At 39.4% G+C, this 17,511-nt stretch overlaps 1 protein-coding gene across 1 annotated transcript in view; it reads left to right on the plus strand.

The window, feature by feature from the left end:
• Window positions 1-17,511, plus strand: part of POU6F2 (POU class 6 homeobox 2) — a 54,994-nt gene that overhangs the window by 14,609 nt on the left and 22,874 nt on the right. Inside the window, exon 2 of the mRNA XM_009707238.1 lies at window positions 15,732-15,938. Coding sequence (XP_009705540.1) covers window positions 15,732-15,938 — 207 coding nt within the window. The remainder of the gene's footprint in view (window positions 1-15,731; window positions 15,939-17,511) is intronic.

Here is a 17,511-nt window from a genome sequence, read left to right on the forward strand (position 1 = left end):
AATGAAGCCTTTGCGTCTCTGAGGTTCTTCTGGTTTTTAAAAAAAAAAAAAACTTTGAGCCTGTAGTAGTGAGGAAGAAATCTCTCCCTTTGACAGATTACTTTTTACATTTCTCTGGGCACTTGCCCTGCTATTTTGGTTAGGACAGAAAAGGGATGCACTAAATCCTCAGACCACAGGCCAGCTTAAAAGCATTTCCAGCACAGGTCCAACCAGCAAATGCCACAAACATCATGAGAAGGTCTTATCACATAAGAATTTCTGTCCTAAAAAATAGCCTAAGTTGCCAGTGTTCAAATAATTTAAGGTACGTACCTAAGCCAAATTGATCAACAGCCTTTTGAAGCTGGGCCATGCTAATTATTGCCAGTTTTACCAAATGTTATTTAAATTTGTGTTTATTCCCAAATATTATATATGCTTAGAAGGGGAAGCACATCCTCTAATTTCATTCCAAATATTTTGCTTTTGTTCAGAAATGAAACTTGAATGTTGTTCATGGATTTCTGCTCATTTTTTACCAACAAAGTGCATACTTCAGTCTGTGTTGTGGATGGTGCCATTACTAGCTTACCCAGAAAACCCCGTAAGAATCAAACAGCCTTTCTACCCAGGGTTTGACCCGCTGCACTTCAACATCCGTCGCAGGACTTGCACTGAGCGTATGGGACACGAGATGAGGTTTTTCTTTCAGTGTCACTTTAACAGCAGCTCCAAGAAATTGCCATCTCCACTCTGGACCTCTCCAGCCAGTCTTCTCCATGGGAGCTGTAGCCTCTTGTCAATTAACTCGCTTTAATTGATTTCTGTTTCTTCTCTAACTATAACCCTGTGGCCTTGCCTGCTGCGTAGCGCTGTTTATTCTTAAGCACTGGGTTTATATAAACTTTCTATCAAAATCATCCCTTTGGAAGGAAAGACATGTGATAAGGAGTTTCAATACTTGTGCTATCTTTGTTATCTCTTGTGGCTCACAATAGAGCCTGAATCATCATAAAATTGCACTATAAGTTTGTGTTTTATATGATGAACATCTGTAAAAGAAGAAGAAAAAGGAGCTGACAATTCTCTACCTGGCTCTGTATCTTTTTTTTAAAAAAAAAAAGAAAGGAAAAAAAAACATGATTGTCATGGATAAGAGCACAAACTGCTCACCTCTAAAAAAAAAAAAAGTGATGCAACTTTTTTTAGGTATAAACTCATCAACATAATTCTAATGAGTTATGGTCTTTGTTGTGAGAAATGAGAAATCCTGTGGTCTCACCCTAAAGAACATTAAAAAAACATTACTGACAGGAAATTGAAAAAGTAATATATGTCTGAATGAATATGACAACTTTTTTCTGATAGAGCAGATAGATAAATGTCACATACAAGTTTCAAAATACATTTAATTTTGCCACCACAATGGATATTCTCTTCATAAAATATATATGAATCAGGTTTCAATCATAAAACTTGACTGTGATAAACAAATGCATATTTGATAACTTTCTTCTTTTTATTTTTTTTTTTTGAGATGCTCATTTCTTTTGTGAGGTTATTTGTTGTTTACACATCTTTACATTTTCATTTCTGAGTGAAGCAACCTAGGTGACAAATTTTACGCATGTTGAGCCCGGATGAACTTTCTTTTTAATCTGAGAAATGTGTTCTTTTTCTTTTGGGGGAGGGTTGGGGGGGGAAGGAAGGAGCAGCTGGTAGATGCACAGACTCTCTTAGCTATCATGTTAGACATCAGTGAGTTTTCTAAGCATCGTTCAGGTTAGGGTGATGGGTGAGAAATGCATGCAGGTATTTTCAGAGCACGGGGCTGGCGCACAGATGACGGTAGACAGAGCACCGTCTTCTATATTTTCCCCCACTAAGCAGCAACTCTCAAACTAGGGGCCAGGTTGACCATATCCCAAGAGACTGAAAAAAGGCTCCCTATTAAAAGCTACAGAATAGATGGAAGTTTTAGACTCTCAACAAATGTATATAGCTTTGGGGGAAAGAGGTAAAGAAGGGAGTGTCCTCTTCTTTTGCAGTTTTCAGGCACAGATTCACTGGGGAAGCAGAAGACATTTGTTCCATGCCACTGGAGCATGCCAGCACACTGCCCGTCCTGACAGCACGAGGGCTTCCTCTCCCTTTTCAGAATCGGGACTGCTTCAGCCTTCTCGTTCTGCAGTACCCAGCACATCAGGCTTCTGGTCCTTAGCCGAGCTCTCGGAGCCCGCCCTACTGCAAGTGCTCTTGGAGACCTTCGCAGCAACGAATGCAGCAGGCTCTAGAGAAGGAAATCTGTTATGTATCCGGAAGCATCCTTCCGGATCCTACTATTGCATTTGAATCCACATTAAAGAGTGAGGTATAATTACATTTTACTACCTCATTTATCAATCTTTTAGTATAAATTCCTGCAGCATTTTGAGCAGAACTGAATGACTTTTTTTTCATCGCTGATTTGTGATGGAAAAATGGCATTTAATCTAAATATAAAATGTGTCATTTTGACAAATTTTGTTCAGTAAAAATTTAAAGTACAGTGTCTGGGTAAGATTTAAGTGTCTCATTTTTACATGTTCTGTTTGAAAATTTAGCGGGGTTTTATTCGAGTTCAGAAAGGTTAAAAGAAATATGAAATATTTTAGTTTTGAACAGAGTGGCTCAATCTACCCCAAACAGTTTTTTCAGATTTTTATTTAATTTTAAATTTAGCTTAAGTTCCATTTTGAAGTGAAAACAAAAAAGAACATAATTCCCACTTTCTTTCCAGACCTACTCATGAGTCATCCGCTTGGTTTGCATGGGGCTGCTCCATTGCGCCAAATGGGTTCTGTATGAATGGGGGAAAAGAGAGAGAATCCCTATATTTATCTAGCTTCAGCTGAAACCAAAGCCTGAGATAGCCGATCAAAACCAGACCTAGGATGTGCAGGGTACACGTTAGCCTGAGACCATTCATAATTTAAAAAGAACTATGGGCTGCAGCTAGACCCAAACATCAGCCTGTGCCATGTTCAAGTCCCAGGGGCCATTGCATTCAGGTCAGTAGATTTACTTCTGATTTTTATTAGTAGAAGTGAAGTCAGAGAGAAGCCTGATAATATTATGCAAGCGTAGCTCCAGACTGAAATGGAGTCCAGAGATAATTGGCATTATTATCAATGAAGAGATGAAATCTTCCTAGAAAATATGACCTGGCGATTGGCAGCAGAACCACGGCAGGCCATTGAGTGCAGCAGAACCAGCGGACCATTGAGTGAAGCTCAATGGCTCTTGTAAATGACTCTGGGATTCCAGTTATTCAGCCCGCTCCTGACTCATAAGATCTACACTGTGATATAATCCCAGACAGTTAATTGGGGGCTAAAAAGATAGAGCTATAGTGTGTGTCAAGATCAAATATGTTTGCATAGTAATGACTTCCCTTGAATGAAGAGGGGAAAAAAAGGGAATCCGTTGTGGCCTGAGAGACTCAGTGGGGTAGAACTACGAACAATAAATATTTTTGTAGTCCTTAGTGCACTCAGTGTCACTATTTTGGAATATTGTGCTATCTTGGCAATTAATAAGATTTCTTTTCTGTCTAGCCGCTTCCTCAAAACTTATTGGCACTGTTCTGGTATCTTTAAGCATTCAAAAGGATCAAAGAGCTTTCATCTTTTAATGCATTTTACTGTGCTGTGTTCTGCGCAGGAAGAAATATTGATACTGTTTCAAGGGGAGTTAATATATTCAGTTCTGTCTCAGAAATGAGCACAATTCCTTGACTTATAAAATTGAAAATCTGCCATTACCCACAATTAAAATGTTCCATATACGAATTATACTGTGGCATTTGCACTTCACTCATCCTCTTCTGCTGTAATTCACATAACACTAGGGAATCTTCTCCACTATTGCTCCAAGATTTAATAAGAAGTGCTTTACAGAGGGTTTGTATTACTGAGACTTAGTTGTTTTTTAAAAAATGTATTACAAGGACATTTGTAAGTGCAATATCCATTTTCACAATACTTAAAACTAAATTTCATTTTGCAGTTGCTCTTTCCCCTTTTCATCTCAGCTTTGTTCTCCTCATCGAAGATTCCACCATTTTTAGGCTTGCTAACTAATATCTTGCTCCACGGATTGGTATCAGGGAGACTACTCAAAGTAAGGCAAAGCCTGAATGAACGAAGCAACATCTGACAGTCCTCACTAATACTTTTAAATTTGCATCTACTAAAGATATCTGTGGTTAAGTTCTCTGGTTCTTTCAGGCAGTGAGTATAGTACATCATTCCATAGGGAGCCTTCTTGCTTCATTTGGATCATTTCCACATTAAGGCATTACATACCAGGAAAGAGAGGCTGAAACTGGTGGGCTGGCAGTGTTAGGTTAATGGTTGGACTCGGTGATCTTAAAGGTCTTTTCCAACCTAAATGATTCTATGGTTCTAAGTGTAGACTGGCAAAGCCGAGCTCTGGAAGTGCTCTGGATGTTCCTGGGGAGGAACATGTGGGGTAACAAGAGAAGAGAAGGGCTATAGCTGGAACTGTGAATGATGTCCTCTGAACTTGGGCAGGATCTGTTCATTCAGCGCAATTCATTGAGGTCCACTGACACCCCAGGTGCCACAGTTACAAGAGTAAGTTGTGCAAAACAATAGCTCTAGGGAAATATTTAAAATAAACTGTAAGCAGAAGGATCTCTTCTAGCGTTATCGTTTCTTTTTTTTTTTCCCCAGCTTGTAGCCGTGTTCTTACCCATTCTCCACAGTGTGTAAAAGTGACCTTAAAGGAACATCTTGAATGTACAACAGAAAAAAAAAATTGATAGCCCTGAGAGGGACTCAAATCCATGTATAAACTACCACAAACAGATGTATTTTGGCCAGTGGAAATGGAGCAGTGACTGAATGCTGGATATTCATCTCCAAATCCACAGACAGCTACCTCCTGAGTGAAGTGCCATTGCATCAGGAGAATGTTTTGTCCTGAGAGAGATGCTAGGACCAGTCATTTGTGGTAGATACCATCACATATACTAAGTATCTGTACTACAGAGCTTATTATTATAACCGTGATTGGTATCGGGTGGTGGCCAGAGTGGAAATTTTAAGTCAAGCTGTTCAGATGTGAGCAGAACACCTGTCTTTCCCTTCTATCTGTCAGCTCAGGTGAAATGGATTAATGATGCATTTGATAATGTGAGATACTTTAGCTGTTGCGCTTTCAAGCAGTGAAGCATACATTCCCACTACCGGCATTCAAGAAAAGAAACAGCTGAGGGTACTTTCAGTGAGATAGCCACCTTTGACATAAAAAAACCCCTACCTTTATATGGTATCTTTTCTTGATAACTCTAAGGTAGCCTTACAAAAAATTACTTAAGGCTCATGGGAGTACCGGCAGGGAGATAAATAGTATTTATACGAACATATTACAGATGATTGAATGGAGGACTGGAATTTTAGTGACTTTCCAAAGGTGAACTGATTGGCAGAGCAGCGCGCTGAACCAGCAGCCATACCAAATTTCACAAGGTAAGAAGGACTAAGTCTGGTTTATATTGGGTTGGCAAATCTTCAAGGAGGCATTGGTACAGAAATGAATAATCAACTCTCTGATAAATGTGTGACAAAAGTTATATTTGATCTTGGGAAGGATTTTTATTCCTAGAGATTCAGGTCCAGAAACTTGAAGTTATTACTATTTTCCATCCAAGAATTTGCATATGTCCCATCTAAATTTTACCACCTCCTTTCAGTGAAACAAATTTTTCCTTCATGTCCTGAATGTCCACATAATTGTGCTGCATTATAACGAAATTCCACTTTATAGGCTGGAATATCGGTTTCCATAATGGTGACCCACAGCAGGGAGGGAATCCAGAATGGTTTGTTCCACCATTGTCATACTGGTGATTAGCGTTGTGGTTTGTTCTCAGTAGTCTGAAAATTGTTTGTTGAAGAAATGCATATACTGTAAAATTTAAAACTGTTTCAGTAGTATATTTGTCTGGCCAGGTGCAAAGGTTTGCAGAGTTATTCACCTCAGCCATGCCTTGAGTTTTTGTTAGACTATCACGTTAGTTACAATAAGATCAACAGTTTTATTTAACTAAAGTCTAGATCATCTAAAATTGTAGAAACTTCAGCTGAAGTAGGGCATGACTTTGTATTTAAAAGAATGTCATGTTGTAGAGGTGCAATGTTGAAGTGATGAGTTGACAGACAACTGCTGTGTCATCTATAGTCATTGCATCTGGGCAGCAAGCTCAAGATTTATAACAGTATTGGAGAAATATGATTGTATAGCGGCAATGTTGAGTATCATTGCTACTGATTGCTTGCAATGTGTATTAGTCTTCTTGTAATGAATTTTGGGTAAATCTGAAATGATTGAATGAGCCGGCACGCCTAACTAATTTCACCTTTAAGAGTTACAGACTGAGAAATCTGGTAATCTCTGATAAATATTTTATATAGTGTAGGTAATTTGATAGTGAGAAGATGAGAGTAGATTATTCAAGAATATATTGATGGCCTAGAAATTCTTTGACCTGTAATCTCATTAAAGAACTATGGTCCTAAAGATTGCATCTGAAGATTATTTGACGGTTAATGATTTCAGTCCAGTTTATCATGGAGAAATGTCCGAGAAAACATACATTGGTATTCTAAACAGACAAGTCAAGGCTAGAATAAAACATTATTAAGCTTTCAAAGTAATTTGGCCAGAATATACTTCTGTTTCTGTGGGAAATTTCATCAATGAAAATTAAAAAGAAAAATTAGTCTATGAGGATTCAAAATGTAATGTATATTTGCAAGACCATAATACCTGTGGTGGAATAACTTTCTCAGGAATGGCATCACAAGATAAAGTAGTGACAGCAGTGAGTGCCTACTGAAGGCAGTTAAGAGCATGCCATCTCCTTAATCGAGCTTCTTGTCTGTGCAAAACAAGTTGAAAAGAGTAACCAAGAAAGAATAGAGCACCAGAAATTCTCCTGCTTACCCAGACACAGATATTCACGGTAGTGTGCAAAGTCTCTTTTTTAAAGGAGTAACATTGCAACTTGAAAAATTAAAACAGCACTATTTCAGTGAGGACTGCTGTGGCAGTAGAGAACATTATCTGGTTCGTATCTACGCAAGATTATGTCTCAATAGCAGCTCTTATTTAAAAACCACAGGATCAAAGAGCAATTGCTAAACCCTGCCTCATTCTGGCTCCCGACCTCTCGGTAGCATCTCCATAGTAGGCCGGTACAGTGCAATACACCGCCAAGTAGCAAAGCTAGTTCCAAACAAGCCGATAATTTTGCCATAGCATGGAAGCAACCTAATCACATTGGCAGGCGTTGTGCTTGGCCTGATTAGGCTTGCTGAGAAAGGGCAATTTGTTTCCCAAGCTAGCCTTGAATGGCTCAGCATGGCATGTATTGCAAAGTGTAAGGCTGCCTACATTTTCTTCTGCTGTGTGTCCAGTATGTTAGATTCTGATATAGCCATATAAAGCAAGTCCAGTCTTTATGCTGCGAGGGAGAAGCAGCAGTGAATATTAGTGTTATGTTAATGCCCAAAAGAGACAATCCCTGTTCTAAATGGTTTGTAATCAAAAGACACAAAGTAATGGTAGGGTTTGCCGATGCATCGCATATACAAAACTTGTAAAGGCTGAGAAATTTTATTTCAGAGCAGGGATTTCATGTCTCTGAGATGCTTGATACTTCGTTGAAATTGAAATCTTCAGAGAAGCCAAGGTAGCAATGATACTTCTGTAGGCAACTATGAAAACCTCAGCCTGCATGAAGAGAAAGTAGAGGTCAATGAATATTTACCAAAATATTTTCATCGTAATTAAATCTAGACATTCATGCTGGTGACTCGGTTGCTTTGTAGTTACTTCCTGAGAAACTGAATACCATTGCTTTTTGTTCTCAAAAAGATACCAAACCCACACGCACAAAAGTGTATTCGCTGGTGTACACCCTGTGAAGATCTGCACAGCAACCAGGAAAGCTGTTTGTGGTTTGGGGGACAAGCAGTCAAATGCTAAAACCAGTAAACTGTGACTTCTTTTTGTGATCACCAAACATTGTTAGAAATTATGGCTGTTTTGTCATAACAATTCTGTTATGACAATATTGACTGTTTTGTCATAACATAATATCATGGATCTGTTGTCGTAACAAACAAAAATATTGCTGAAATATTTCATACAAGTCATCCATCAAATAATTCTAAATAATGAACACTTTATAGGAATCTGGCTAGCTGATTTTCAGAAATGCTCAGGAACTGTAAATCTAATTAAAATCAACAGTTGCTTCGCTCAACTCAGAGAGCTGTGACCTCTAAGGGTCCTTATGCCTGACTTAATTCTTGATTTTAAAAGGAAGCTAAATCTGGTAAGTAGATTGCTTAGAAAGAACAACTCAGCAGACACTGAACATAATTTTTAATCTTTGATTTGGTAATTATATATCTTCAGCTTTTTCTAAAGAGAAAATGTTGTGTGGTGTTATTTGGAATGTTTGATAAAAGAGACGTTCTTTTTTATGGCTGTATACAGGCCCCTTCTAACAGAACATAACGGTATTTACTTGAGAAGAATTTCACCACATAATTCCTACTGTGATGACAAATAAAGTCCTGTCTAGTTTGATGTTAGTATACAAACATTATTTTCTAAAAAATAAAGCACTGAGAAAGTCAGGCAGAATGTCAGACTCAGTGTTCCATTGTGATACTTATAACCAATATACCTTCCAGTATGTTGTATGATATATGAACAATACTTAACCTTGAAAATTATAATTCCTTACATGAAAAGGTGTCTCAGAAGTACAGTTTCGTAGGTACCTGTTTCTAGTATCACTGTTTGATGCCTGGTTCTTGTAATAGCATTTCGTTGTGCCTTTTTTTGAGCTCTCATCAGGAAATAAAAGGCAACAAAGCAAATTTGCAAGCTTTGCATAAATTAATACTGCTTTTACTTCAAAAGACACAGGCAGCCTTAGCTTCATCCTGTCTTGAGGTTCAAGAATCATATTGTTGTTACCCCAAAGAACGAGTCGGAGTAGCATTTCTTTCAGCAGTAGGCTGCAAATGGAGCTCGTCTTCACGCTTCCAGTTTTTCAGTGTGTAGGTTGGTAGTATATATAGTATAGTGTATATAAATAGCTGGGTTTATTGATATTGGTAGATAATAAATCATATATATATTTTTAAAAAATGTGTCTACGTGTTTATAATTTATATAGTTAGTATATATATGTGTGTGATTAAGAAGAGGGCAGCTGCCCAGAGGCTAAAGAATCCAGTGCAGATTCTCCTTATTCTGCCCTTTCCTCAGTCATTTTCTCCTTAGATTATCTCCTTAAAGTAACTCATGCTGATACAGTGACCATACAAGAAGGAACATATCTGTGAACAGAAGCAACTTCCGGAGGAGGTTTGCAAAACTGTAGAAGATGAACCAAACCCTAAACACTGTCCTATGTACTGTAGATGGTATGACTGCTGGGGTTAACTTAGCTTTTGGCCCTGTAAAACTAGAAAAAATTAGTTTAAACATATCAGCATCATAGACCAGAAGCCAAAGTGAGCTTTTGTTTCAGATTGTATTCTGAGGACTAGAAAATGAAGATGAGTGAAGCATATCTAAATCAGCAAACATTCACTTAGTGATTTTTTGGCTCGCCACGTAAGCGTAAGACTTTCATGCGTTCTGTTCACAGTTTGAGATGTTACATTAGCTTGTGTGTATGTGGCGGTTTGTCTCGTTTTACTGAACATCTTTTCTGTTGCTCCTTTTACTTTTTCCCTGGTTTTCTATTTTATTTTTACAACGTTCTTCTGTTGTTCAAAACTGAATAATTAACCTTCAATATTTAAAGGGCTGTAACATTGATAAAATCAGAGCGATGTTCATTTTGATGATACTACTGAAAAAACTTAACATTTGCTTTTTATAGTTAAAGACTTTTTCAGATTAAATATGGTACTGTTTGCTTTATGTCAGCCCTGGCTGACAGTTGAAACAACCTAGTGTAGTCAGTCTTTGATTTTACTTAGCCTTTTCACAGCAGAAACAAAGGCAGTTGTTGAACCGTCCGTTTGACTACAGTTTGTAATATTCCTTTGGTAGTGCTAGGAAAACAATTAAGCAAGGCACCATCCCTGTTTCTGATGAGGGGAGAGGGAGAAGAACTTAATAAAAAACAGTTGTATGCTTCATTTTAGAGGATTATAGTAACTTCACCTAATGTCAAAACACAATTGGTTTATTAGGAACCACAAGGAAGGACTCACTGCTGGGAAATCAGTAATTAGTCCTTCATAGGGTTATGCAAAATCTGGTTTTATATCTGCAGCACGAGTGGGGCTACAATTAGACATTTATCCCCAGAAGTTCTGAGCAGTCGCTCAGCTCTGCCCGCAGTTTCAGCCGGTGAGTTACAGCAAGGTAATCCACAAAGGCAATTAAATATGAAGATGTGTTGTCAGTCAAGAAAGGATAAGAATGGATTTTTTTTTATGTTATTCTTTCTTAAGAATCAATTATTTAAGGGATCATTTTTAAGAGATCAGGTGGTTTCATTTCATTTCTAAGAAGAAACCTTTACTGAGCAAGGCAAGGGACCAAAATCTGTTTAAGGGCACAACAGTGACTAGCACTTCAGTTTATCACTGCTAGGACGTTACCCTGCCATTGGGGGTAGCATGCACAGATGTTGATATGCTGAGGGTTTGGGATTTTTCCCCTTCATGGTCGGCTCCATTCCTTGGGATTTGACCTTTACGTTAATTGTGCGTTTATTCTTTCATTGCAGAGGAATGTACGGTTTGCAGGACTATGTAGGCAAAGACTGCTGAGCCTACAGATGGTACATAGGAGCAGAACAACAAATGAACTTAATGTGCAAGCCAAGCCTTACAACTTTATTTCATGTAAATAACGCTTAATCGCGGAAGTTGTCTTGGCAATGGGAGATTCAAGTTGTAAGATGTGAGAGCCCTGATCTCAGATATCTTGAAATCTTAGGATGCTAAAATGACACTAACAGATTAATCAATGCAAAATATTCAGATACTCTTAAAAAACACCCTGAATTTCGTTTGAAGTTAGAAACAAATCATTGATTTTTAAAATTTAGTTAACATTGGGAAGCATAGAAAACTAAATTAACATCTGTAAAAACTGCTCTCTAAGCACTTCAAGATGCAATTGATCTATTTATTAATCCATAAACAAAAATGAAAGGATCTGACTGAATACTTGAAGTGAAAATCTGACCCCACCAAGGTGTCTGGCAACACTCTGTCACTTGAACAGAGCCAGAATTACAGTCTTGGTGTTTTAACTAGAGGTAGACCAAAGCCCTGTCTCTGTAAAAAAGCTGAGGTCTGAATTTACATTCAATATCTCGGTACGATTTCCAATGTCACATCTGCGCTACATTTTGTGCCTGTATCTAGAACCTGTGCCTCAGACAGACACAACCAGGTGTAATTTATTTTAATCAGCAGCACTCTGCAGATTACTGTGCCTGACTGCCTTAGAGGTTATGGAGCATTGAGAAGGGGGTCCCTTGAATTAACCCTTGGACTTTCAAATGTGCCTGCTTGTTGGTTTGCATACAACACCTGTTTTGCAACTCCTCTGTGAACGCGTAGTGCTTGCTTCCAGTGGTGTGAGGTATAAAAGGAATCGTGAAAGTCGTGTATAGTGTAAAAAGACCCCAGACTTTTTAGATTATATTTTTGTGGCATCAGAACTTTTAAAGATGTGCTTATTTTCTCAATGTGTTTGACACGTGGGATTGTTTATGAATTTGAGTAAGAAGCCTCTTCTGCTACGTCTCAGAGAAGCTGTGGCTGCCCCATCCCTGGCAGTGTTCAAGGCCAGGTTGGATGGGGCTTTGATCAGCCTGGTCTGGTGGGAGGGGTCCCTGCCCATGGTAGTTGGAACTGGATGGGCTTTAAGGTCCCTTCCAACCCAAACCATTCTGTGATTGTGTAATTCTATAAGTATCTTGGGGGATAAGTCCCTGTCACATGCTGTTCCTGAACTGTCCTTGAATATAATCTGAAATAGCAGCATTTGCTAGAAAGGAGCAATGTCTCCCCACTAGGGAAATCACTGGCAATTAAATAGTCTGTACTGTGGCATGCCGGTGTCTCAAGCCTGTGGCATGGTCTTGTTTTATTTCTTCAGAAAATTTAAAGGTATCAAAACCATAAATTGTCTTCATAAAGTGCTAGCTTTTATGATACTTTAACAGGACAGATTAGCAAGGCCCAGGGTGAAATTTCATACCAAAATTAGAGGAAGAAGGATCTGGCCCAGCATCAGGACGGTCACACAAGGTTTGAGGACGGGATCCCGTTTCAGTACTTCACCCTATGTGTGAATCAGGGAGCTGTTAGGATGTTTAGGAGACAGTATTTGGAGAAGGGGGAACTTGAAAGGGGAAACTTGAATCTGGGTTTAGCCATATCAAAGATGCCTGCCATAAAGGGCAGCCCTGTTGGTTAACTAGAATCAAGTGCATGGTTCTTTTTTTTTTTTTTTAACCAGACAAGATTTTACTTTATTTTGGTATAAAATGGAAAAAAAAACCCTTGAAATCTTCAGATTTACCATTGGCTCCTATGGTAACACCCCTGAGGGCATTTGTTCGTTTGTCCTTCTGAACACCTCTCCCAGCTGAGTTTTCCCTGCCCCGTTCCTGGCTGCGTACAGGATGGTGTGTGACACACATTAATACATATAGATAGCCTTCTGCTTCTGACCTTACAAACTGTCCACTTCAGCACTGTCATTCTATAAAATGTCCAACTGCAGTCCAAGAAATGCATTTTAAATGTGAATGCAAACATTTCTATTACTGATAACACCAGCGCAGCATTTTTTGCTTTGCTGGGATTAGGACCTTGATAGTTAAAGTTACATTGGAGTAATGACACTCCAAGGTCGTGTCCTTTACTGACATGGCGAAGGAAGGAGAGGCCTTTGCTATGTTTCTGCTGATAAAATTAAGAAGGATTATTCCTTGTGTTTGGTGACATACGTTAAAAGTAAAAGAATGTATTTGTGGCCCATAAATATTTTAAGTCACCAAAAACTGGGAGAAATTTACATGTTGCACTGCATGAAAGTTGTATTTAATTCATGCTGAGAGTCAGATTTGATAAAACATTCTGAAATCTGATAATGATGTACATAAGTGCCTCCCTCCTCAGTAAACAGCCGTCTTCTCACATGAACAGTAAAGCAGCTGCAGTTCAGCTAGGGATACCTTAAAAGTAAAATAAAAATACTGTGATGGGCAGAGAGAAACTCGCAGGAAATTCCAGCTTAGAAGGCTAACTCGCAACCTCTGTCTGAATATGCTCCATTGTGCTTCACTTTCATGCTCTGTAAAATGGGGGTAATAATCTTTATTGATCTCTCTACCTTGTAGGAATGCATTAAGGAGAACTTAAATGATATCTTTGCAACGTTTTGAACAGTTTTGATATATGCAGCTCTTACAATACAGCCTAGTAGGTGGGCTTGCCATTTTACCAGGTCCTCCCACTGGAGAGCTGTCCTGCTTCTCTTTACGGTTCTCTGGTCTTCCCATCCAAACTTCTAACTGGGCAAGTTTGGTAAAGTGACGATGACTTCAGCACCTACCACTTGTTAGCTGAGCTGCCATAGCTAACCAAGTGCACTCTTCTCACTCAAGGAGTTGGTTTAAGTTGTCAGGTTGAGGCTACCTAGAAGGCACACGGTCGGGCTGTGACTGCGGAAGGAGCAGTCACTCGTTAGGACGCTGTCACTTGATTGAGTCATATCTTAGCCTAATGACGGCAGGAAGAGGGTGATCCTCTGAGGAGAGCCACCTGCCCCTCAGCTACACCTGAGTTAGTTGGATATCGTTGCGTGATGCTTTCTTGAGGATGGATTTTCTGGGGTTGTTGTGTATCACCTCTGGTGATTCAAATATGCAGAGATCTTCACAGACCCCTGTTACTCTTCACAAGACAGTTCATACATGTATCCTTTTTATATCTTTAGCAAGAGATTCAGAGCTGTTCCTCTAGTTTTGTGCTCTCAGAAAGTAACTTGGTGGCCTGCCCACAAAGCTACTGATGTTTTCACTAAACAGCTATTTTAGAGCTAATTTTACACTGTATTGTACAGTTCCTATTGATATAATGTAAATTAAATGTTGAAATCAATAGGAATTTTATATATTTGTTTTGGAGACAAATTTGCCTTCAAGTTTCATCAGAAACACTTTAGCCTGTTTTCACAAGGAAGCTAGTCATGACTAGTGCTGTCTATCCTTCCCTCCCTCTTTCCACCCATCCATCTCTCCATACCTACCTAATGGCTTTGAAACAGGTGACCAATTTCAAAAAAATTTATCAGAAATAGAGAGATCTAAAAAGGTGATTAAGCTGCTAAATGGAATGAGTATCAGCTGACAGACTGAGGAAGGCTACCCTGTTAGTACCCCCACTGAGGAAGAAGAGGGAGAACTCGGCCATAACCCACCCCATTTCTCAGCAACCAAGTAGGCCTACGCTAGTCAACGTATGCGGTAAGGGACACGCGGCAACGGGGGTCGTGCTGGTGGGGGACAAAAGGGACATGCAGTGTGGTGGATGGTGAGGATAAAGAGGAGGCAGCAAGGCTTCTGGAGAGGGAAAGCTGGAAACCTTCCAATGGGATAGGTGTTTTCAGGGGGGCTACGATAAAGTCAGAGGAAATGTGGCGAAGGAAATAGAGATGGGGTTTGCTTTTTTTTTCTTTTTTTTACTTTCCTGTTGTGGTAATCCTATGACTCTAGCTTCATTTGTTGTTGTTTGGGGGGGGAAAAAGTTTGGTTTTATTCCCAAGTTTCATCAGAAGTTTGTTTCAGATGCTCTAATACTTGTAAAAAGACTCCTCCAACAGCATAACTTTCTTCAGCCTAGTGGCTTATTGACTGACAGGCTTTCTTACAGCATCTGTTTGACATCTCATCCTAATATTAGTTTTACAGGCACATTCACATTTTAGGAAATCACTGTATTCTCAAGTCTGAGATGTCACAGGTGTCTCTTTCTGCAAGTACTTGCCCCAGAAATGTTAGCGAAAATGTTTTATCTAACACCAACCCTCCCGTTGTGTTGTACTACTTAGCTGTCATCCAAAAGCAGCTGCATTTTTATGAACGTATCTTAATAAGCCGTGTTCTGAAAGGCACCGGTATCTCTTTGTTCATCCCTAAGATCACTTGGGTGTAATAGGTGGTCATCTAGAGTAGTAGGTGTCAGTAAATCGAAGAAAATTCCCTAAGCACCTCAGTTCACAGTTAATAATATTGTACGGATGAGTTATAGAAAGCAAGACAAACAGACTGGTATTTGCACCTATTTCACTCTGTGTTCAAATGAGAGGTGGGAACAAAGCATCATCCAGGGGCCAGAGCATGGCCCAGCGTTTGTTTCACACAGTCTCAACCACAGCAGATTTGTTGGGGATGGCAGTGGACGGTGCTGAAGCGTACAGGTGATATGTGATGCGACAAAAGAGTTTGAAAGTCCTCATCACCCCAGTAAAGGAACGGTTGTTTCCCACCCTCAGCCTGTCGTATGTCTCTCTGTTCTTATTTCACCTAAGTTTGATTTAACACGCATAAAACAAGTGCTTATGTGTGGCAAGTATATGCGGCACCTGTGCATTTTCCCTTCCTATGTCCTTTTTTCCAGATTATTGGAACAATCCCACTGATGCCTAATCCAGTCCCCTCCAGCCAGGCGGCAGGTGGAGCTCAGGGACTTCAGGTGCAGCCGATAACTCCACAGTTATTGACCAACGCCCAGGGTCAGATCATCGCTACCGTCATCGGCAACCAGATACTCCCAGTGATCAATACCCAGGGAATAACGCTATCGCCACTCAAACCAGGCCAGCAGGTAAAGTGTCTGTAGCCTGAATGATTATCAAAACAGATGCACGGAAATCTTCTGCTCCTCATGGACTCTCTCATAGCCTTTCTAAACACTTCCGCCTCTTTATAATTTTTAATAACAAAAGATGAATTCTATCATACATAGTATATTAATGCATACTATATACATAGTTATTATATAATGTCACATTATATAATTTATTTCTACATTATGGGGTTATCCATTTATTCCTTTTTTCTCTTTTAAAGGTCAATATAGGGCCAACTGAGAAATTCTCTGCAGCAAAAGCACAGTAGGAATATGAGACAGCGGAGGTCCATCTGGCCTATAAAGTTCAGTCCCCTGGTTAGTGGTCACCTAGTAGACTGGGGCTTGAAATGTTTTGGAATGTGCAGAGAAAACAAAGGCAAATATAAACACTTGTAGTCTCCTTCACTGGAAAATCAGATATGATTGTGCATATTTGCATAGACAGAAAGTATTGTTAGGGAAATTATTATTCAGTGTAAGGCACCGGGCAGTTTACAGACTTTAGGATGGGTGCAGCAGCTTCACTGAGGTCTGAAAACATTTCTGTAGTTCTTTTTATAGTGCTCTAAAGTCAAATTCATTAGTTTGTCTACATCTGTAGAGCAAAGAATTGTAATGCCACCTTTTTTCTCTGAAAGAGAGGAAATTGAGGATGGAGGAGACATCAAATGTGATTACCAAAAAGATATTTATAAAAGTGTCACTCAAATAAATGTTCAGCTTAGCATTCCTATTGCTGGTAGTGCTTGTTTGCTAGTCCTGCCCACACCTCCAGCGGCAGGTAGCAGCCTTTTGTACATTTTTGAGAATCCCAGGCCGCCCTGAACTCCAAGCTAATGATTTTTTTTTTTTTTAATTTATAAGTAGAGATCCCGTTGATCTCTAAGGTGACTTTTTTGTTTGTTTTGAAAATGTTTCACATCCAAGTGGTTACAGCCTCCTTTTTCCATCCTATCCTCTGTGATATCTGGCAAAGGCATTTTCCAAAGCACTTGTCATTTATCTAACTCTATTTTCTTTAATGGGAGCAGACTTCTACTACTGGCAAGTGCTTTTGCAGTTGTGTGTACGTGGTTTCCAAGAAAGCGGGATGGATGGGAGGGTGGGCTTTGTGTTCTCCCGCACGGGAAAGCGTGACAATGGAATAAGAAACTTGGCAGTTTACATTTACTTTCCTGGGGGTGTGTGGAGTGGGGTGTTTCTTTTTGGAGTCAGTCCTCTGAAGAGATTAAATTTTTCCTTCTTTTATGGGGGAAGCTCTCAAAAAGCATCACAATTCTGAGATCCCATTTGGAACTGATGAAATTTAGAAGTAAAGAGGAGGATAGCGGTCCTATATGAATACCTACATCTGTTGGAGCCTGATGAAGACTATTTTTGATCGGGGGCAGGGGGGAAGTAGTGCAAAAACTATATGAAAAAATAGTACACATTATCATTTTGATGGGAATGGCAGAAAATTCTTTCTATGTATTTGTGCTCCCTCTTCTGGCTCTTCTGCTTTAGTGAGGGAAGGCAGAGGGAATTTTGCCAGTGACTTCAGCAG

This window comes from Cariama cristata, unplaced genomic scaffold (assembly GCF_000690535.1).
Source record: "Cariama cristata isolate BGI_N322 unplaced genomic scaffold, ASM69053v1 scaffold21530, whole genome shotgun sequence".
NCBI lineage: Eukaryota > Metazoa > Chordata > Aves > Cariamiformes > Cariamidae > Cariama > Cariama cristata.